Source organism: Chiloscyllium punctatum, chromosome 13 (assembly GCF_047496795.1).
Source record: "Chiloscyllium punctatum isolate Juve2018m chromosome 13, sChiPun1.3, whole genome shotgun sequence".
Lineage (NCBI taxonomy): Eukaryota > Metazoa > Chordata > Chondrichthyes > Orectolobiformes > Hemiscylliidae > Chiloscyllium > Chiloscyllium punctatum.
This window is the reverse complement of record NC_092751.1, coordinates 78,579,667-78,603,530: the sequence shown is the minus strand read 5'-3', so window position 1 is coordinate 78,603,530 and position 23,864 is coordinate 78,579,667. Positions and strand designations below refer to the sequence as shown.

Below are 23,864 nucleotides of genomic sequence, written 5' to 3'. Positions count from 1 at the left end.
CACGAGGAGCTGACCTCCAAGATGAACATCTCCCATCAACCATCACCCTCTGTCTTCTTTCACCTAGCCAATTTCTTATCCAAACCGCTAAATCACCCTCAATCCCGTGTCTTCGTATTTTGTGCAATAATGTACGGGGGCGGGGGGGGGGGGGATCTTATCAAACACCTTACTGAAATCCATATACACCACATCAACTGCTTTATTCTCATCCACCTGTTTGGTCACCTTCTCAAAGAACTCAATAAAGCACGACCTACCCTTCACAAAACCGTGTTGACTATTCCTAATCAACTTATTCCTTTCTAGGTGATTAAAAATCCTATTTATTACAACCTTTTCCAGCACTTTATCCACAACCAAAGTAAGGGTTGTCTCTACTCCCCTTCTTGCACAAGGGGACATTTGCTATCCTCTAGTCTTCTGGCACTATTCCTGTCAACCATGATGACATAAAGCCAAAGGCTCAGCAATCTCCTCCCTGGCTTCCCAGAGAATCCTAGGATAAGTCCCATCCCGCCCAGAGGCCGTATCTATTTTCACACATTCCAGAATTGCTAACATATCCTCCTTGTGAACCTCAATCCCATCTAGTTTAGTAGCTTGTGTCTCAGTATTCCCCTTGATAACATTGCCTTTTTCCAGTGTGAATACTGATGAGAAATATTCATTTCTCCTATCTCCTTGGACTGCACGCACAATTTCTCACTCCTGTCACTGATTGGCCCTAATCTTACTCCAGTCATTCTTTTATTCCTGATATACCAATAGAAAGCTTCAGGGTTTTCCTTGATCCTATCTGCCAACGACTTCTCATGTCCCCTCCTGGCTCTTCTTAGTTCTCTCTTTCGGTCTTTCCTGGCTAGCTTGTAACTCTCAAGCATCCTAACTGAGCCTCCACGTCTCTTCCTAACGTTCTTCCTCTTGACATGAGATTCAACTTCTTGAGTAAACCACGGTTCCCTCACTCGACCACTTCCTCCCTGCCTGACAGGTACATACTTATCAAGGACACGCAGTAGTTGTTCCTTGAATAAGCTCTACATTTCAATTATGCCCATCCCCTGCAGCTTCCTTCCCCATCCTCTGCATCCTAAATCTTATCCAATCACATCATAATTGCCTTTCCCCAAGCTACAAATCTTGCCTTGTGGTATATACCTATCCCCTCAAAGTTTGAGAGAAGATTTGTAGCTCGGGTGCTCATTGTTGTGGTTCTGTTCGCCGCGCTGGGAATTTGTGTTGCAGATTCAATCAATAAGCACATCGACCTGGACCCAATATACCGACCACTGCAGCGGACAGCTGGAACTGACAACCGGAAGCAGCAGATTCAAACCACTACAAATGCCGGAGGAAAGATCACAGAAGTGCTTCACAGGAGGGTCCCAAGCACTGAGGATATCACCTAGACAGGGGACGAAACGTCTGCAACACAAATTCCCAGCGTGGCGAACAGAACCACAACATACCTATCCCCTTCCATCGTTTAAAGTGAACATAATTGAACTGTGGTCACTATCACCAAAGTGCTCATCTACTTCCAAATCTAACACCTGGCTGAGTTCATTACCCAGTACCAAATCCAATGTGGCCTCGCTCCTTGTTGACCTGTCTACAAACTGTCAAGAAACTCTCCTGCACATGTTGGACAAAAACTGACCCATCTCAAGCACTCAGACAACAGTATTTCCAGTCAATATTTGGAAAGTTAAAGACCCCATAACAACTACCCTGTTACTCTTGCTCCTATCCAGAATCATCTTTGCTATCCTTTCCTTTACATCTCTGGAACTATTCAGAGGCCTATAGAAAACTCCCAACAGGTTGAACTCTCCTTTCTCGTTTCTAACCTCACCATTACTATGTCATTAGATGAGTCCTCAAACGTACTTTCTGCCACCATAATACTGTCGTTGACTAACAATGCCATACCTCCCCCTCTTTTACCAGCTTCCCTGATCTTACTGAAACATCTAAATCCTAGAACCTGCAACAACCATTCCTGTCCCTACTCTATCCATGTCTCCGAAATGACCACAACATTGATGTCCATGCTGCACCCACCTTATTCCGGATGCTTCTGGTGAAGTAGACACTCTTCAAACCACCTTCCTGCTTGCCAGGGAACTCTTGCAATCTTGAAATCTTATTTCTGACCTCATTACTCTCAACCTCCTGGAGACTGGAACTAAAGTTTAGGTTCCCATCCCCCTGTGAATTAGTTTAAACCCACCTAAACACAATTAGTAAATTACACCATCCCTCCCCCCAGGATATTGGTACCCCTCTGGTTCAGGTGTAGACTATCTTGTTTGTAGAGGTCCCACCTACCCCAGAATGAGCACCAATTATCCAGGTATCCTGCACCGTCCCTGTAGCCACATGTTCAACTCCTTTCCTTATTCCTCGCCTTGCAAGCACACGGCACAGGTAACAAATCAGAGATAACAACTGTTTGTTCTAGCTCTAAGCTGTTCTAGCTCCCTGAAATTCTGTCTTGAAACCGCATCCCTTTTCCTACCTATGTTGTTAATGCCTATGTAGACCATGACATCGGGCTGCTCCCCCTCCCCCTCAAGGATCCCAAAAACACCATCCGAGACATCACGAATCCTGGTACCTGGGAGATAACATGCTAACCATGAGTCTCTTTCATTCCCACAGAAGTTCCTGTTTGTCCCCCTAACTATGGAATCCCCAATGACTAATGCTCTGCTCCTCTCCCCCCTTCCTTTCTGAGCAACAGGGACAGACTCTGTGCCAGAGACCTGTACCCCATGGCTTACTCTGGCAAGACCCCCCACCCTCCTAAAGTATCCAAAATGGTATACGTTATTGAGGCAAACGGGTTCCCTGCACAGCCTGTGGTCCCCTTTCCGTCCCCTGACTGTAACCCATCTGCCTCTTCCTTGCACCTGAGGTGTTTCTACCCCCCCCCGTAACTCCTCTCAATAACCCCCTCTGCCTCCCACATGATCCTAAGTTCATCCAACTCTGGCTCCAGTTCCCTAAAATAGTTTTTGAGGAGCTGGGGTTGGGTGCACTTCCCGCAGATGAAGTCAGCAAGGACACTAGTGGTGACCCTTACTTCACATTCTGCAGGAGGAACATTCAACTGCTCTTACCTTCATTCCCACTATTCTGAATTCCCGAAGAGACTGTTGAAAAATAAAGAATAAAAAAAAAACTAGTTACCTTACCAATCCAGCGCATAGAACCATTTTTTTGGTTAGAGGAGGAGGATGGGGGAAGACACTACCTAAGTACCTTTTGGGTAACGCAACCAACCAAATATATTACTTCTCTTACTCAGCAGTCCCGTGTCCGCTCCTGCTCAGCGTGCGCTCCACTTGTTCTCAAGGTATGTTTTTAAAGTACTCATATACCTTCCCGGCAGTGCCCTGATTGTCTCTCCTGCTCTTCCTGCTGCTAAACAAAAAGGTCTGACTCTTGAGGTGAATCCCTTTTAAGTGGGAAAGTTACCTCCCGGCAGCTCCCACTCCTCTCTCCCCGCTGCTCCCGAGAAAATGGAGCCGAGGCCATTATCCCAGAGTAAGGGCCAGGCCAATCAGACCCTTTCCCTCCCATCATTCCTAATTGTCCCAATCCTACCTTCAGCTCCAACATGACAATTTCACATACCCCCCCAGCTTGGGAAGAAATGCAGGTTAAAGTAGAGGCAAACTGGTTGCATTCTCTAGTCCTAGAGACAGACAGAGACCAGGAATGAAAGATAGAATGAGGGATAGTCTGGGTTTGTGATTACTGTCAGTGGTGAGGGATGTTGACTGGGTTTGTGATTACTGTCAGTGGTGAAGGATGTTGGCTGAGTTTGTGATTACTGTTAGTGATCCCATTTGCCGGTACTCGGCCCATATCCCTCCAAGCCCTTCCTATTCATATACCCATCCGTACACCTTTTAAATGCTGTAATTTTACCAGTCTCCCCCTCTTCCTCTGGTAGCTCATTCCATACATGCACCATCCTCTGTGTGAAAACATTGCCCCTTAGGTCCCTTTTGTACCTTTCCCCTTCAATCTAAACCTATGCCCTCTAGTTCTGGACTCTCTCACCCCAGGGAAAATACCTTGTCTATTTATTCTATCCATGCTCCTCATGATTTTATAAACCCCTCAGCCTCCAAGGTTCCAGGGGCCCTAGCCTATTCAGTCTCTCCCTGTAGTTCAAATCTTCCAACCCTGGCCACATGCTTGTAAATCTTTTCTGAACCCTTTCAAGTTTCACAACTTCCTTCAATAGGAAGGAGACCAGGATTGCACACAATATTCCAAAAGTGGCTGGACCAACGTCCTGCACAGCTGCAACATGACCTCTCAACTCCTATACTCAGTACTCTGACCAATAAAGGAAAACATACTAAATGCCCTTTTCACTGTCCTATGTACCTGTGACTCTACTTTCAAGAAACTGTGAACCTGCACTCCAAAGTCTCTTTGTTCAGCAACACTCCCCAGGACCTTACCATTTATGGAGGTTTATAAAATCATGAGGGGCATGGATAGAGTAAATAGATAAGGTCTTTTCACTGGGGTGGGGGAGACTAGAACTAGAGGGCGTAGGTTTAGGGTGAGAGGGGAAAGGTATAAAAGAGACCTAAGGGGCAACTTTTTCACGCAGAGGGTGGTGCGTGTATGGAATGGGCTGCCAGAGAAAGTGCTGGAGGCTGGTACAATTGTAACATTTAAAAGGCATACGAATAAGAAGGGTTTGAGGGATATGGACCGGGTGCTGGCAGTTGGGACGAGATTGGGTTGGAATATCTGGTCAGATGGACGAGGTGGACCGAACGGTCTGTTTCCGTGCTGTATATCTCTATTAAGTGTATAAGTCCTGCGAAGATTTGCATTCCCAAAATGCAACACCTCGCATTTATCTAAATTAAACTTCACCTGCCACTTCTCAGCCCATTGGCCCATCTGATCAAGATCCTGTTGTAATTTTCGCTGTCCACTACACCTCCAATTTTGGTGTCATCTGCAAACTTACTATCTATACCTCCAAGATTCACATCCAAATCATTTATATAAATGATGAAAAGTAGTGGACCCAGAACCGATCCATCTGGCACTTCACTGGTCATAGGCCTTCAGTCCATGAAAGCAAACTTCCACCACCTTCTACCTTCGAGCAAGTTCTGTATCTAAATGGCTAGTTCTCTCTGTACTCCATGAGATCCAGCCTTGTTAATCAGTCTATCATGAGTTACCTTGTCAAATGCTTTACTGAAGTCCATATAGATCATCTCGCCATCATCTTCATTTTGGAAACCCCTGGATGACCGTGGTAAAATTCAGCCAGTAACTCGCAGTGACCTTTGCTCAGGACAATCACTCTTGCTTCCTGTAATAATAATAATACACTGTCCTCTATTGTAATCTGATCTCTCCGGTTCCAAAAAGGTTTCAGTTCTGATTGTAACGGCCCTTTGGTTTCCCCCATCAGCACCAGCTGTTGCAGTTTTGCCAAGACGGTTTGAAAATACAAGCTTTTGTAGCGCTGCTCGCTACCTGATAAAGGAGCAGTGTTTTATTTTCAAATAAACCTGTTGCACTATAACCTGGTGTAGTGTGATTTTCAACTTTGTCCACCCCCAGTCCAACGCTGGTACCTCCACATCATTGCCAGGACTGGATCTTTCAGTGTCTAAAGTCTGATATTGTCAGCTGAGTGGAAGATGTGTCCACAAAATTTAAAACCATGATGCACTCTTGGAGTTATAGAGATGTACAGAATGCAAACAGACCCTTCAGTCCAGCTAATATCCCTCTTCACCTTTCCTATTCCTGTACCCATCCAGCTACCTTAAGTGTAATTGTACCAGCTTCCACAAACTCCTCTGGCACCTCATTCCATGCATGGACAATCCTCTGTATGAAAACGTGACCCCTTAGGTCCATTTTAAATCTTTCCCTTCTCACTTTAAACCTATGCCCTCTAGTTTTGGAATCTCCTACCTTGGAGAAAAGACTTACCTTATGATTTTATAAACAATCATGATTGTCCCTCATGATTTTATAAACCTCTATAAAATCACCCCTCAGCCTCCAATACTCCAAAGAAAATAGCCCCGCCCTCTTCAGCCTTTCCCTATCACTCAAACCCTCCTATACACATCCATTCCCCACAAGAATGGACTGCATGCCCGAAGTTTCTTCCTCTGCAACAGCCCCATCCAGTCCCCCACCATCATTACCCTCTTCTGCCTCGCCAAAGTAAACCCTCACCCACAATAACTTTTCCTTCAACTCTTCCGATTTCCTCCAAATCCTGGGGGTGGCCATAGACACTCACATGGGCCCGAGCTACACCTCCTTTGTCGACTGGACATGGGATAAGGTTGGAGATGGGGAGATAGTCTCTGTGCCTTCTTCCATAAAGGCCCCTAACACCCTCCCAGGACCTCTTCAACCTTCCTCTTCCTCTTGGACACTCGTCCTAGTCTCTTACCTGCCCAAGACCTCTTTATTGCTGAATGCCACATCAACCGCTTTGATTTCTCCACCCCCTCTTACTTACTGCAACCTTACTCTTTCCAAACATGCAGCACTCCAATCTCACTGCACCAATCCCCATTTTACTATCAAACCCACTGACAAAGGCTGGAGTCTGGACCTCTAAAGTTTGGGAAAAGATTTGTAGCTCGGGTGCTCGTTGTTGTGGTTCTGTTCACCGAGCTGGGAATTTGTGTTGCAGACGTTTCGTCCCCTGTCTAGGTGACATCCTCAGTGCTTGGGAGCCTCCTGTGAAGCGCTACTGTGATCTTTCCTCCGGCATTTACAATGATTTGTATCTGCTGCTTCCGGTTGTCAGTTCCAGCTGTCCGCTGCAGTGGCCGGTATATTGGGTCCAGGTTGATGTGCTTGTTGATTGTATCAGTGGATGAGTGCCATGCCTCTACGAATTCCCTGGTTGTTCTCTGTTTGGTTTGTCAACCCAAAGGACTAGCCACAATACCATACATCAAAAACATTTCTGAACTGACAGCCAGACGACTACGACCACTAGGACTCATAACAGCACACAAACCAACAGCCACTCTCAGACAACAATTCACCAGGACGAAGGACCCGATACCCAACATGAGCAAAACCAATGTAGTGTACAAAATCCCATACAAGAACTGCACAAAACACTACATAGGACAAACAGGAAGACAGCTAACGATCCGCATTCATGAACACTAACTAGCCACGAAACGACATGACCAGCTATCCTTAGTAGCCACACACCTTAGCCAACTCCAATTAGACCCCACTACCCAGAACATCTTCGCCTCCCCATGCCTCTCTGCCTTCTGTAAGGCCTGTAACCTTCAGCACTCCTTGGCTTATGTTACACTCCCCACCAACCCCTACAGCCGCCCCTTTCCCTTCCCTGGAACCGGAAACGATGCAACACCTGCCAGTATACCAACTCCCTCACCTCCATTAAGGGTCCCAAACAGTCCTTCCAAGTGAGACAGAGGTTCATCTGTAACTTCTCCAACCTAGTCTATCTCATCCGCTGCGCACGATGTGGTCTTCTCTACATTGGTGACATTAAAATATAGACAAGGTGATTGTTTCACCGAGCATTGTTGCTGGGCCTTAAACGGCCAGCTTGACCTTCCATTCACTGCCCATTATAATTCCCTCTCCCACTGCGTCGCCATCCCCCAAGATGTCCATCCTCGTCTTCCTCCATCGCAACAGTAAATCAGACTGCATATTGGAGGAACGACACCTCATCTTCCACCTGGCCAGCCTACAGCCAGAGGACTCAACACTTACTTCTCCAGTTTCAAATAAGCTTTTCATCCATCCCTGGTTCCCTTTCCAGCCCTGCCTCCTCCCTTCAATTCCATCTCCTGATCCTTTCTTCCATCTGCCAACTGGATTCATCCCTCCCATCAACCAACATAGTCCTCACCAGCTTCACTATCTCCCAACTTCATCCTATGTCCACGCTTTTCTCTCCTTTCCGCCTCCTTGACCTGACCTTACGTGGCCATCTTCCTTCCCACCTATCTGCTCCACCCTTCCCACTGGAGTGGGTCCAAAAGGAGGTTCACGAGAATGATCCCAAAAATGAAAGGCTTAACATATGAGGAACATTTGAAGACTCTGGGACTATACTTGATGGAATTTAGAATGTTGATGGGGGATCAAATTGAAGCTTTCAGAATATTGAATGGCCTGGACAGAGCAGACGTTGTGAAATGTTTCCATTGGCAGGAGAGATGAGGATCTGAGGGTACAACCTTAGAGTAAAGGGAAGACCTTTTACAATGGAGATAGGGAGAAACTTCTTTAGCCAGAGAGTAATGAATCTGTGGAATTCATTGCCACAGAAGGCTGTGGAGGCCAGGTCTTTGAGTACATTTAAAACAGAGATAGGTTGTTGATTGCCAAGGTGATCAAAGGTTATGGGGAGAAACTGGGAAAATGGGGTTTAAAAACCTATCAACAATGATTGAATGACAATAGGTAATAGGTACAAGAGTAGGCCATTCTGCCCTTCGAGCCTGCACCACCATGGCTGATCATCCTCAATCAGTATCGTGTTCCTGCCTTATCTCCATAATCCTTGATTCCACAATCCTTGAGAGCTCTATCCAACTCTTTCTTAAATGAATCCAGAGACTGGGCCTCCACTGCCTTCTGGGGCAGAGCATTCCACACACTCACCACTCTCTGGGTGAAGAAGTTTCTCCTCATCTCTGTCCTAAATGGCCTACCCCTTATTTTTAAGCTGTGTCCTCTGGTTCGGTACTCACCCATTAGCGGAAACATGTTTCCTGCCTCCAGAGTGTCCAATCTTTAATAATCTTAATTGTCTCAATTAGATCCCCTCTCAGTCTTCTAAACTCAAGGGTATACAAGCCCAGTTGCTCCAATCTTTCAACATAAGACAGTCCAGCCATTCCAGGAATTGACCTCGTGAACCTACGCTGCACTCCCTCAATAGCCAGAATGTCTTTCCTCAAATTTGGAAATCAGAACTGCACACAGTACTCCAGGTGTGGTCTCACCAGGGCCCTGTACAGCTGCAGAAGAACCTCTTTGCTTCTATACTCAATCCATCTTGTTATGAAGGCCAGCATGCTATTAGCTTTCTTCACTACCTGCTGTACCTGCATGCTTGCCTTCATTGACTGGTGTACAAGAACACCCAGATCTCTTTGTACTGCCCCTTTACCTAACTCGACTCCATTTAGGTAGTAATCTGCCTTCCTGTTCTTGCCACCAAAGTGGATAACCACATTAAACTGCATCTGCCATGCATCTGTCCACTCACCTAACCTGTCCAGGTCACCCTGTAATCTCCTATCATCCTCCTCACATTTCACCCTGCCACCCAGCTTTGTATCATCAGCAAATTTGCTAATGTTACTATTAATACCATCTTCTTTATCATTAATATATATTGTAAAAAGCTGCGGTCCCAGCACTGATCCCTGCGGTACCCCACTGGTCACCGCCTGCCATTCCGAAAGGGAACCGTTTATCTTTATTTCCTGTCAGCCAACCAACTTTCAATCCAAGTCAGTACTTTTCCCCCAATACCATGCGCTCTAATTTTGATCACTAACCTCCTATGTGGGACTTTATCAAAGGCTTTCTGAAAGTCCAGGTACACTAAATCCACTGGATCTCCCTTGTCCATCTTCAGAGTTACATCCTCAAAAAATTCCAGAAGATTAGTCAAGCATGATTTCCCCTTCATAAATCCATGCTGACTCTGACCTATCCTGTTACTGCTATCCAGATGTGTCGTAATTTCATCCTTTATAATTGACTCCAGCATCTTTCCCACCACTGAGGTCAGACTAACTGGTCTATAATCTCCTGCTTTCTCTCTCGCTCCTTTCTTAAAAAGTGGTACAACATTAGCCACCCTCCAATCAGCAGGAACTGATCCTGAATCTATCGAACTCTGGAAAATAATCACCAATGCATCCACGATTTCTTGAACCACCTCCTTCAGTACCCTGGGATGTAGACCATCAGGCCCCGGGGACTTATCAGCCTTCAGACCTAACAGTCTCTCCAACACCAATTCCTGGCAAATATAAATTCCCTTCAGTTCAGGTCCTTCAGCCACTGTTACCTCTGGGAGATTGTTTGACTCAATGGACCAAATGGCTTAATTTCTGCTCCCATGTCTTATGACCAATCACAATAAACTGCGTCCACTGATCATTATCCCACCTACCTTGCCCCAGCCCCTCCCTCCATTCTTTCCTGAGCTCCCAAACCCCTCCTCAGTCCTGAAGAAGTGTCTTGACCTGAAATGTTGAATTCTCCATCTCCTTTGCTGCCTGGCAACCAGAACTGAACACAATATTCCAAGTGTGCTCTTACCAGGATTTGATAAAGCTGCAGCATAACCTCACGGCTCTTAAACTCAATCCCCCGCTAATGAAAGCCAACACACCAGAAGACTTCTCTATGGACGTGGACACCAAGATCCCTCTGTTCCTCCACAATGACAAGAATCCTGCCTTTAAACCTGTATTCAGCATTCAAATTTGACCTTCCAAAGTGAATGACTTCACACTTTTCCAGGTTGAACTCCATCTGCCATTTATCAGCCCAGCTCTACATCGTGTCAATGTCCCATTGCATCCTACAACAGCCCTCCACACTATCCACAACTTCCCCAACCTTCGTGTCATCGGCAAACCATCCTTCCACTTCCTCATACAAGTCATTTACAAATATCACAAAGAGCAGAGGTCCCAGAACCGATCCCTGTGGAACACCACTGGTCACCGAGCTCAGGCTGAATACTATCCATCTACCACTACCCCATAGGGTGGCAAGGTGGCCTGGTGGTTAGCACTGCTGCCTCACAGCACCAGGGACCCAGGTTCGATTCCAGCGTCAAGTCACTGTCTGTGCAGCGTTTGTATATTCTCCCTGTGTCTGCGTGGGTTTCCCATGGGTGTTCTAGTTTCTTTCCACAATCCAAAGACATGCAGTTTAGATGAATTGGCCATGCTAAATTGCCCATAGTGTTTAGGGATATGTAGGCATTAATTCTCGGGTAAATATGGGTGGGAGGGACGGTGTGGTCTTGTGGGGTTGATGGGCCAGTTTCCACACTGTAGGGATTCTAACATAATCTATCTTGAAGTCATTTCCTAAAGCTAGTTAACTTCACATTTAGATCTAAATGCTTTTTCTTCAATACTTTTATTAAGCGTTGGTTATATGTACCTATTTTTATGTTGTAATCTACCACAATGATTCTGAAGAATCATTAACTAGAACTTTTTAATATTTTGAGTAACCTTGATAAAACAACTACTTACTACAAAATAACCTGAGCTGTGTTTTTAAAGCTGCTTAGGAAGTTGACTGGGCAATATCCTGCACTTAGTGTTTATCCATTCATTCACTCACTGACATAATTATTCTTTTATTAATGTAGACGAGGATTAATCGCTTGACTGTTTTGCAGACATGCTTTTATCAAAACTGTCTGGAATGACATACTCATGGCCTTGGTGTACCTCTGTTCAAAGAGGCTGTGTATGTATTAAAGGCTGGAACAGACTGTTCGTCTCATTTATCTCCTGTTGGTCATCTTATTTTTAAGGCAAAAGTGAGGACTGCAGATGCTGGAGATTAGAGTCGAGAGTGTGGTACTGGAAAAGCACAGCAGGTCAGACAGCATCTGAGGAACAGGATGTTTCGAGTAAAAGCCCTTTATCAAGAATTAGACTGTGATCCGTGGGGATGGTGAGATAAATGAGAGGGAGGTGGGGCTGGGGAAAGTTAGCTGAGAGTGCGATACGTAGATGGAAGTGGAGGTAAAGGTGATAGGTCAGAGAGGAGGGTGGAGCGGGTAGGTGGGAAGGAAGACGAACAGGTAGGACAGGTCATGTGGGCGATTCCAAGTTGGAAGGTTGGATCTGGGATTGGATCAGGGTGGGGGAAATGAGGAAACTGGTGAAAATCACATTGATACCATGGGGTTGGAGGGTCCCAAGGCGGAAGATGAGGTTTTATTCCTCCAGGCATCAGGTGGTTAGCTTCTTATTTTTAATGTTAGGCTGCCTTTTTGTTTATCAGAAATTTTGTATGAGCAGACATGGGCTATTTTGTTATAAGCATGGACAGTATACCCCTTCTGACATATGGTTGCCACTGGTCTACATCTATTCCATATCTTAATAAACTTTAGCAAGATCATCTCCTTAAATAGATTACCTTATTCAGATTTAAAACACTATTCTTAGACCTGATCTTCTCCCTTTCAAACTGGATAAAAAATTCAATCATATTGTGGTTGCTGATACCTGGGTGTCCTTAATTCTGAAGTCATTTAATAATCTTTTCACATTACACAATAAGTCTCATAGAACTTGCTGTCTAGTAGATTTGAGAATGTGCTGCTCTTAAAAAAATTCTCTCAAAAGCAATCTATGTACTCCTTATCTGGGCTACTACTGCCAATCTGATTTTTCCTGTTTATAAGATTAAAATCACCCATGATCATTGCTGTCTTTATCACAAACATCTAATATTTCTTCTTGTATACTTTGTCTTACATTTTGCTTGCAGTTTGGAGCCTGTAGACCTCTCTCATAAGTGACTTCTTTCTCTGCTTTTTCCTTATCTCCATTAAAACGTTAACCAATGAGGCAATAGGAAACAGGCTGGTGCAAAAACTCAGGAAATAATTATACTTAAGTTATAGATATTACTTATCAAAGCAGGACAGTGACTTCACAGGGTGCTAAGTCTCTTCGTGATCTGTTGCTTAAGGCCAAGGTTAGTACTTAGTTTCTCATCTGTCCCCAGTGCCTTGAAGGCTTTTCACTTTCAAATGGATAGTTTCAAACTTTGTCACATGTTTTATTCATTGAATGCTGTTCATTAATTCTTTCTGAGCATTATCTCATAGCATGATATATCACTACATTTTCATTGCCTTAAGGTCAATGAGACTTATTGATAATCAATTTTAAGGGGCATGTGGTCAGTCTCTAATTGGATGTTAACATGATAGGTATTGACTGATGTCACCTCCCACTATCTCCTGGCTGGTTTCCTAGATTGTCAATTATCCATAGATCCATTCCTTTCATTAAACTTTGTTATTATCATTCGATCGAGATAAATATCCTTTTCCCTCTTTATCAAAAAGAAAAAAGAGGCATATGCAATATGAACTCCCACCTATTTTTGTGTTATCTACAAACTTGTCAAAAGTACATGCACTTCACTCAAAGTCACATGTATGTTGTAAATAATTGTTGCTAATCACTGGTCCCTTTGGCACTCCAATAGTTATAGGTTGCAAAAGTGAAAATGTCCCCTTTATTCCAAACTTACTTCTGTCATCTATTCTTAGCCAATCCTCTATCCTTGCTAACATTGAACCCTAACACTTTAAGCACTTAAGTAGCCTAAATGTCTGGTACCACATTGAATGCCTTTCGGAAATCCAAATACAAACATCATCTGGTTTCCCCTTTAACTATTCTTTTTGTTCTCACCTTAAAGAATTCCAATAAATTTGTGAGGCATGATTTTCCATTCATGAAGCCATGTTGACTCTGCTTAATTTCATGCCATTCTAAAATGTACTGCTGTTTCATCCTGTATAAATATAACATTTTACCCAATGGCAGATTGTAAGCTAACTACAAATGCATAAGGACAAGAGGGTAACTAGGGATAGAGTAGAGCCCCTCAAAGGTCAGCAAGGCAGCCTATCTGTGGAGCCATAGGAGATGGGGGAGATACTAAATGAATATTTTGCATCAGTGTTTGCTGTGGAGAAGGACATGGAAGATATAGAATGTGGGGAAATAGATGGTAACATCTTGAAAAATGTCCATATTACAGAGTTGGTGGTGCCGGATGTCTTGAAATGCATAAAAGTGAATAAATCCCCAGGACGTGATCAGGTCGAGCCTAGAACGCTGTGGGAAGCTTGGGAAGTGATTGCTGGACCTCTTGCTGAGATACTTGTATCATCAATAGTCACAGGTGAGGTGCCGGAAGACTGGAGGTTGGCTAATGTGGTGCCAGTATTTAAGAAAGGTGGTAAGGAAAAGCCAGGGAACTATAGACCAGTGAGCATAACATCAGTGGTGGGCAAGTTTAGAGTAGATTACTTACAGTGTGGAAATAGGCCCTTCGGCCCAACAAGTCCACACCGCCCCGCAAAAGCACAACCCACCCATACCCCTACATTTACCCCTTACCTAACACTACGGGCAATTTAACTTGGCCAATTCACCTAACCTGCACGTTTTGGACTGTGGGAGGAAACCGGAGTTGTTGGAGGGAATCCTAAGGGAAAAGATTTACATGTATTTGGAAAGGCAGGGATGGATTAGGGATAGTCAGCATGGCTTTGTACATGAGAAATCATGTCTCACGAAGTTGATTACGTTTCTTGAAGAAATAATACAGAGGATTGAGGAGGCCAGAGCAGTGGACTGATCTATATATGGACTTCATTAAGGCTTTTGACGAGGTTCTTCATGGGAGACTGTTTTGCAAGGTTAGATCTCATGGAATACAGAGACCTAGCCATCTGGATACAGAACTCGCTCAAAGGTAGGTGACAGAGAGTAGTGGTGGAGGGTTGCTTTTCAGACTGGAAGCCTGTGACCAGTGGTGTGCCACAAGGATCGGTGCTGGGTCCACTGTTTTTCGTCATTTATGTGGATGATTTTGATGTGAACATAGGAGATATAGTTAGTAAGTTTGTAGATGACACCAATTTGGAGGTGTAGTGGACAGCAAAGAAGGTTATCTCAGAGTAAAACGGGATCTTGACCAGATGGACCAATGGACTAAGTAGTGGCAAATGGAGTTTAATTTAGACAAATGTGAGGTGCTGTAGAAATGTTCTGGCTGTCCTCTGTTTGGCTTGTCCTATGATCGTTGTGTTGTCCCAGTCGAATTTGAGGTCCTTGTCATCTGCGTGTGTGGCTACTAGGGACAGCTGGTTGTGGCATTTAGTGGCGAGTTGGTGCTCATGGACGCAGTTTGCGAGTTGTCTGCCAGTTTGTCCTATATGGTGTTTCGTGCAGTCTTTGGATGGAATCTTGTAAACTACGTTTGTCTTGGACATGATGGGTATAGGGTCTTTGTCCTGGTGAGTTGTCTGAACGTGGCTGTGAGTTTATGAACTGTCATGAATCCCAGTGGTCCGAGAAGTCTGGGTGTCAGTTCCAAGATGTTTTTTTATATATAAGATAACATGGCTAGTGAGTTGTTTATCTGTTAGGCATCTGTTAGGATGAAGTTGTGGGGATGTCTGTTTTTGGTGAATACTCTGTAGAGGAATTCATCTTCCTTTCGTAGGTTGGGAGTGCTGCACTGTGTTGTAACCCTTTTGAACAGGGTCCTAATATAGCTTCTCCTGTGTGCGTTTGGGTGGTTACTGTTGTAGTTCAGACTTGGTGGGTATGTACAGCTTTCCTGTACACTTTTGTGGTGCATTCACCATTCGGTGTTCTTTCTACCACCAGATCCAGGAATGTGAGTTGATTGTTAGTTTCGTCCTCTCTCATAAATCTGATCCCTGTGAGCATGGTGTATGTTGTCAATTGAAGTGAAAAGTGCTGTTACATCAAAGGAGACTGGTGTGTGTTCTCAGAAATGGACCATGACGATCGAACTGGCCATCACCATTAGACAGGACAGAACCATAAACAGAAAGATAATGGCACTATGAGACAAAATGACTAAGCTAGCCAACAGCAGAGAAGACAACATGACAGACACCTGGGTAAGAGACCTCTCCAACATACAGCTTACAGACACAGCAAAAGCTGTATTAGCCAAGGGACTCAACTACAAACATAGGGATGCAAAAACAACAGACTTCCTAGCTGCACTAGAATCTACGCTGAGAATTAACGGACTAACCGAAGAGATACAGCAAGCAGTCAAACCATTGTACCCTTACTAACAAAGAAAAGACAAATGTACGACCTCAACACCGAAAACACTCAAAAATGACAAGAACATAATCAAAGTACCAGCAAACAAGGGCAGAATGATAGTTATCATGGACAAGACATATTCAGAAAGCAGAGAAACTACTTGCAGATACCAACACAGGGAGCATGACCCCACACCACAGCTAACCAATAGAATAAACAACGCACAACGGAACCTACCAAAAAAAGGACTAATAACCAGGATTGACCTACAAAGGCGCTTTTCCAGCAACACATTTTTAAGCTCTGATCTCCAGCATCTGCAGTCCTCACATTCTCCTACAAAGGATGAAACCAGGAAGCAACAAACTTCAAGATTTTATGGATTACCCAAAGTACACAAACCAGACATACCACTTGGACCCATTGTGGCACTCCCTGGAACTCCATCACAAAAACTAGCAAAAGAACTTCAACAAAAACTAAAACATCTTATCAGCAGATCCAAACACTCCATACAATCATCACAGAAATCCCTAGACAATATTAAGAACATAAACATAGACAAGGATGATGCAATGGTCTGGTTTGATATAATGGCACTGTTCACTTCAATTGACAAAACTCGAGCCAGAGAGACAAGCAGAACCAACAACATGATAGAGGAAACATATTCTACCCCACCAATCTCCTGATACAATGCATCATCCTCTGCCATTCCAGCCATCTACAGTTAGACCCCATTACCAGAGATATATTTCCCAGTCCACCCTTATCAGCATTCCGCAGATATCATTTCCACAACTCCCACTATTAGGCCCATGCTCCACACCAACCCACCCTCCGCTCCTGGCAGCTTCCCTTGCTACCGCAAGAGGTGTAAAACCTGCGCCCACACGTCCCCCCTCACCTGTATCCAAAGGACCCTTCCACATCCAGCAGAGATTTTCCTGCACATCAAAACACCTCATCTATTGTGTCTGTTGCTCTTGATGTGGTCTCCTCTACATTAGGGAGACTTGCAGAATGTTTCAGAGAACATCTCTGGGTCACACACACCAAACAACCTCACCGTTTGGCTGACCACTTAAACTCCCCTCCCACTCCACCAAGGACATGCAAGTCCAAGGCCTCCTCCACTGCCAAATCCTAGCCACCTGACACTTGGGAGGAAGAACTCCTCATCTTCTGTTTTGGAACCTCCCAATCATATGGCATCAATGTCACCAGTTTCCTCTCTCTCCTCTGTCCACCTCATCCCAGATCCAACCTTCCAAGTTGGCACTTCCCTCTTGAACTGTCCCACTTTTCCATCATCCTTCCCACCGATACACTCCACTCTGACCTATCACCATCACCCCCACCTGCATCTACCTATCGCCTTCCAAGTTACCATCCCCCCCCCCCCAGCCCCGACGAAGGGCCTATGTCTGAAACGTTGACTCTCCTGCTCCTTTGATACTGCCTGACCTGCTGTGCTTTTCCAGCGCCAAACCTTGCAACAACACAATGGGGAATCTATCAACTAGAACTGCATACTCAAGGACTACTGGACCTGTGCTTGACGAGACACCTTACAGTCAACAACCAAATATATGAATCGATCAATGGAACACCTATGGGCCCACCCATCTCTGGGCTCATAGCAGAAGCAGTGATGCAAAGACTTGAACAAACAGCCCTTCCACAAATCCATCCCAAATTCTGGATCAGATATGTGGACAACACTTTTGTTATCACTGAGAGAACAGAAATCGAGAACACACATCAGGGATCACCGGGATCAGATTTATGACAGAGGAGGAAACCAACAATCAACACCCATTCCTAGATGTGGTAGTAGAAAAAACACAGAAAGGTGCACAAGAAAGTTGCACACACTGACCAAGTCCTGAACTACAACAGCCCCACCTGAAGTAGCAGCCACCCCCGACCCCCCCCCCCCCCCGAAAGCTAGTGCTTCCAAATAAACCTGTTGGACTATAACCTGGTGTTCTGTGATTTTTAACTTTGTCCACCCCAGTCCAATACCAGATTCTCCACATCATCATATTCACCCAATGACATATTCATCTATTGCCAAGATCAGAGTGGTGCTGGAAAAGCACAACAGGTCAGGCAGCATCCGAGGAGCAGGAAAATCAACGTTTCAGGCAAAAGCCCTTCATCTGGAATTCATCTGTTGCTACCAGCTGAATATTGTCCAAATGGAATGTGTTTGTCACATGAGGGCTGTGAGTATAAACAAAAGCACTTAATCTTTAGGTGCAAAACAATTAAACAAAACGCTATTAAATGCACTATGATAAAAAGAACAATTATCTGAGCAGGTCCTGATTTGTGCTATTCAAACCGCCAGGTTTCTACAGAGAAGATATAAACATAAGCATGAATGATCTGTCAGAACTAACAGTAAAAAAATGTGAGAGAAACTATTCGGGTGAGAAAGAAAGGAAGGTGTGTGTGTGTCTGAGAGAGAGAGAGAGGAACTGTTAGGGACCCGGAACTAATTAACGGGAATAGCGGAGGGCCGGACGGTTTCTGAGACAGACACGGACTTCCGGTACAGACACCCCATCGGTTCAAAAAAACTTCACGTGGTAAGGAACAGAGACAGTGAGAAAGAGAGGGATGAGGGACAAGGGGAGAAAGGGGGGAAATGAGAGGTGGGGGAAGGGGTGGGCAAGAGGGGAAGGGGAGTGGGGGGAGGGGAGGAGGAGGAGAAGAAGAAGAAGAAGAAGAAGGAGGAGGAAGAGGAGGAGGAAGAGGAGGAGGACTGCTAGGATGTAGCCGAGGTGAATTGGCCATGCTAAATTGCACAAAATGTCCAGGGATGTACAGCCATGGGAAATGTCGAGTTATAGGGATATGGTGGGATGCTGTTTGGAGGGTCGGTGTGAACTTCATGGGCTGAATGGCCTGCTTCCAGACTGTGATGGCTCTATGAGGGAGAGAGGGAAGGATAGAGTGAGGGAGCATGAAATGAGGTGTTGGGGGGCGGTGAAGGAAGAAGGAAGAGGGATTTCAGTGGGTAGATGTTTGTTCGGTTTGGAAGTTCTGGTCCAGTTAACATCAACTGTGAGAGTTGTTATGAGTCATTTAGCTGGGAGCTTCAAGGAAAATATGCCTAATTGATTGCAATGTGAAAAACTTCTGATGTGATTTAATTTGCACAAGGGAATCATGGAGGAGAGGCAGAAGAAGGCACATCGTAAACGGCACAGTGGACCTAAGGCAGCAAGAAAGAAGCAGCGGCGTCTGAAGGGGCTGGGTATCGAAGATGAAGTTGATCCACAGAAGAGAAATCCCAAGGCTTTCACTGTCCAGAGTGCAGTGCGCATGGCTAAAACCTTTCACAGGTGAGGCCTGAATTACACTACAATGGCTGTAGGATTAGTCTTGACTCGTGAAGAAGAATGTCTTTGTAGGTCATTGAAGGAAGGTTTGTGGATCATTGTAACTGGTATCCCAAATGTAAGGTGGCTGGAACAGTGGAAATGCAACAGTCACAGTATCAGTGAAACACACATTTCGGACAGGCCTGGGTTTGGACAATAACTATTGATTATGGAGTTTCCCGTGAGAACATGTACTATTACATGAAAGCAAAACAGAAAAAAAAGCAACAGGAAGAGAATCAAAATGACAGCTAATCAGTTATGACACAGGTGAATCCATCTGTCACTTAAATCCAAACACCCAGAAAAGCACATCTCACAATCTGTTAAAATATGAGTGACCAAGAACTTGCAAATTCCACTATTTAAAGAAAATAACAATTTATTTTTAACTATAAATGAGAACTTTAAACAACTCTAAGACCCCCCTTTCTCTTAACTGCTTACTATCTGCCTCCAACTCTATAACAATATGCTGCTCTGATAAGGCACTTATTAAAATTACATTAAATTGACTTCAAAACTACACAGCCACTGTCATTTTCTGTGTCTATCGTCTTCTGGCTGAAAATCTCCCTGTGTCATTGTCTTTCTTTTTACTGCAAGTATGTTTCATATGAAAAGGTACTTTTGATAGAGGGTGTTTCCTAATTTCTTGGAGAGTAAGATGTTAGATCACCAAGTGTGTCAGTCTCAATAGCAATTGCTCTCCAAATTTTAAAGTGTTCGCATTTTTATACCCCAACATCGGATCGTCTCATTGGTTTGATGTTGGCAAAACAATAAATTCAAACTTGATTGGGTTTTAGTATCCTCGGACATTATTTAAGCTGACTTGTTAAAATCAAGTTGTTGTTAAAATCATAACCAAAACTCAAGTATCCATCTCACAGCCAAATGCTACATATTTTAATTTTCCAGTACACTCTGGGACTATCAACTAGTCATATACACAGATACTTGTAATCTCTCATTTAGAACAGCATTCACTCTCTCTTAGAGGTACAGTACACGCTTTCAACTTTATAACAAATCTGCACACAGCAAAACTTCCACAAATAGCAAGAATTGGTTTATATGTTTAGTTGGTTGAGGGTGAATGTTGGTCAAGTAATTAAAATGCTGAAAAATGTGTTGCTGGAAAAGCGCAGCAGGTCAGGCACATCCAAGGAGCAGGAGAATTGACGTTTCGGGCATAAGCCCTTCTTCAGGAATGAAGAAGGGCTTTCATTCCTGAAGAAGGACTTATGCCTGAAATGTCGATTCTGCTGCTCCTTGGATGCTGCCTGACCTGCTTCGCTTTTCCAGCAACACATTTTTCAGCTCTGATCTCCAGCATCTGCAATCCTCACTTTCTCCAAGTAATTAAAATCCCTATTTGAAACAATTAACCAAGTTAAGAAATTTCAACCTTTGTGGAACTTTTCCTTTAACACAAATCAAAATCAAGTTAAATATAATAGACAAATTGTTTCAAATAAATAAATTAACCAATTGTACTTTATGTTGCTAACACACAATAATATGATCACAAGCATTCCTCCTCTGCATTAGACAGAAACAGAACTCAACAATTTGCTGTTCTTTAAATGCGTGCGTTGGGTCAGGTCTAACAAATCTTTGAATTGCATGGGTTCAACTTTCATCACCAAGCAAGGCATGATCTACAAGCTCTCCCTCCCTTGGGTAACAGCAGTGCTGATGGTGTAATTATCCAGAATTCCTTTTTAACAACCACCCAATAACATGATGGCGGCAATAGGAGTTTGCACACTCTCCTCATGTTTGCATGGGTGTCCTATGGGTGCTCTAGTTTCATCTCATAGTCGAAAGATAGGTAAGGTTAGTTGGATTGGCCATGTTGAATTGCTCATAGTGTCCAGGATCGTGCAGGCTAGATGGATTCGCCATGGGAAATGCTGGGTTACATGGTGGGGGGAGTCCCGATGACCTTCTCTTTGGAGAGTCCCGATGAAATGCTCTTTGGAGAGTCGGTGGGACTTGTTGGACAGAATGGCCTGTTTCCATGGTGTAGGGATTCTATTTTTAAAAAATTCCTGGTTTGTGGTTTCAGCACTTCTGGGAAAGCATCTAAATCTTTTGTATCCGATTTGTTCAGAGTTTTCCAGAGGGTTTGGATGTTTTTAATCAGCTTTCTTTATGAACCCCTGTCTGTTCCTCTGCCAGAGAAGCTGACATCTTGCTGGGACTGTTTTCCTTCTTTAACTAATCAGAATTCTCCATCTTTCTATCTCTGTCTGCTTTGTCTTTATGTCTGCATCTGTGCACTGTCCATATCCTCCAGCTTTTCTGCCAGCTACACTTTTTTTTTGACCACCCATTCTGTTGGAACAATTTTTCTTGTCAAGAGTCACCAGGACAAATGAAATAATATTTCATATTCACCAAGAGGATCATAGTTTTAGCCCTTTACAATTGATGCAAACTTTTAGAAGTGCTCTTCAGACATGCTTATAAACCATTGCAGCTTGTGGAGCAGCAAGGAAGATAATAAACTTAGAGGACATGGTCAGAAGAAACTGGGTGGATGTGTAGCAGATGAAACCTGTTGTAGAAATGTGTGAGGTGATAAATTTTGGGATAAGAATGGGGACAGGCTCAATTTTGGTCCAGACTAATGAAGGAGGTAATATTGAGTTCATGTGGCAGGCTGGGCGTTCTAAATGGTGAGAAAGCTAGGAAATCTTACACAATATATCGAAAACATATGTTTGCCCAATTACCTTAAATTCTGTACACTAACTTCAGCTTTGGAGAGGATGCAGAAAATATTTACTGAAGTAAGCCTTGGATGCAGAGTTGTTGTGAAGAGGATAGATTGGAGAAGCTGAGATTGTATTCTTTAAGACACAAAAGGCTAAGAATGATTTTACAGAAATATTTAAAATCAAGAAAGATTTGGATGCAGTAAGTAATAAGAACCTGTTTCTAGTGGCTGTACACTCAAGAACTAGAGGGTACAGATTTCAGATTGTTGAGTAGTTCAGAAAAAAAGGAATAGAACATGGAAAAGTACAGCGCAGAACAGGCCCTTCAGCCCACGATGTTGTACAGAGGATTATTCCTAATCTAAAATAAAATAACCTAACCTACGCACACTTCAATTCACTGATGTCCATGTGCATGTCCAGCAGGTGCTTAAATGTCCCTAATGACTCTGCTTCCACCACCACCGATGGCAACGCATTCCATGCATTCACAACTCTCTGCATAAAGAGCCTACCTCTGTCATCTCCTCTATACCTTCCTCCTAATATCTTAAAACGATGACCCCTCGTGCCAGTCAATCCTGCTCTGGGGAAAAGTCTCTGGCTATTGACTCTATCCATGCCTCTCGTTACCTTGTATACTCGATCAGGTCACCTCTCTTCCACCTCCTCTCCAGAGAGAAAAGTCCGAGTTTAGTCAACTTCTCTTCGTAAAACAAGCCATCTAGTCCAGGCAGCATCCTGGTAAACCTTCTTTGCACCCTCTCCAAAATCTCCCTATCTATCTCATAATAGGGCGACCAGAACTAAACACAGTATTCCAAGTGTGGTCTCACCAGGGTCTTGTAGAGCTGCAGCAAAACCTCCCAGTTCTTAAACTTGATCTCCCTGTTAATGAAAACCAAAACACCACGTGCTTTTTTAACAACCCTATCCACTTGGGTGGCAACTTTGAGGGATCTGTGCACTTGAACACCAAGATCCCTCTGTTCCTTCAGAATGCCAAGAATCCGGTCTTTAATCCTATATTTAGCAATCAGGTTCGACTTCCAAAATGCATCACTTCGCATTTATCTAAGTTGAACTCCATCTGCCATTTCTGAACCCAGCTCTACATCCTGTCTATGTCGCGCTGCAGCCTGCAATAGTCCTCAGTACTATCAATGGCACCTCCAACATTTGTGTCATCTAAATTTACTAACCCCTCAACCTCCTCATCCAAGTCATTTATAAAAACTACAAAGAGCAGAGCCCCAAGAACAGAGTCCTGCGGGACACCACTGATCTCCAGGCAGAATACCTTTCATCTATAACCACTCTCTGCCTTCTGTCAGCCAACCAATTCTGAATCCAGATAGCCAACTCTCTCTGTATCCCATACCTTCTGACTTTATGAATGAGCCTTATCAAATGGGGAACTTTATCAATTGCCTTGCTGAAGTCCAGATACACCACATCCACTGCTCGACCTGTCTCGTCACCTCCTCAAACGACTCAGTAAGATTAGTTAGGTATGACCTGCCCCTCACAATGCAATACCGACTGCCTTTAATCACGCTATGCTTTTCCAAATAGTCATAAATCCTATCCCTCAGAATTCTTTCCAAAGAATTCTGTAATTGCCAGGGATTGCCCTATTACCCTTCTTGAACAACATTCGCCTCCTTCCAATCCTTCGGTACGTCTCCCGTGAGTATGAGGAAAGAAAGATCTTCGCCAGCTGCTTAGCAACCTCCTTTCTCACTTCCAGAGGCAACCTAGGATAAATCTGGTCTGGCCTTGGGAACTTATCAATCTTAATGTTTGCTAAAATTTCC

At 44.0% G+C, this 23,864-nt stretch overlaps 1 protein-coding gene across 1 annotated transcript in view; it reads left to right on the top strand.

Moving 5' to 3' along the window:
• The first annotated feature begins 18,449 nt into the window (after positions 1-18,449).
• bms1 (BMS1 ribosome biogenesis factor) overlaps positions 18,450-23,864 on the top strand; it is a 110,810-nt gene continuing 105,395 nt past the window's right edge. The window contains exons 1-2 of the mRNA XM_072582918.1: positions 18,450-18,520; positions 19,098-19,279. Of these exons, the coding sequence (XP_072439019.1) occupies positions 19,104-19,279 (176 nt within the window). The 5' untranslated portion in view covers positions 18,450-18,520; positions 19,098-19,103. The remainder of the gene's footprint in view (positions 18,521-19,097; positions 19,280-23,864) is intronic.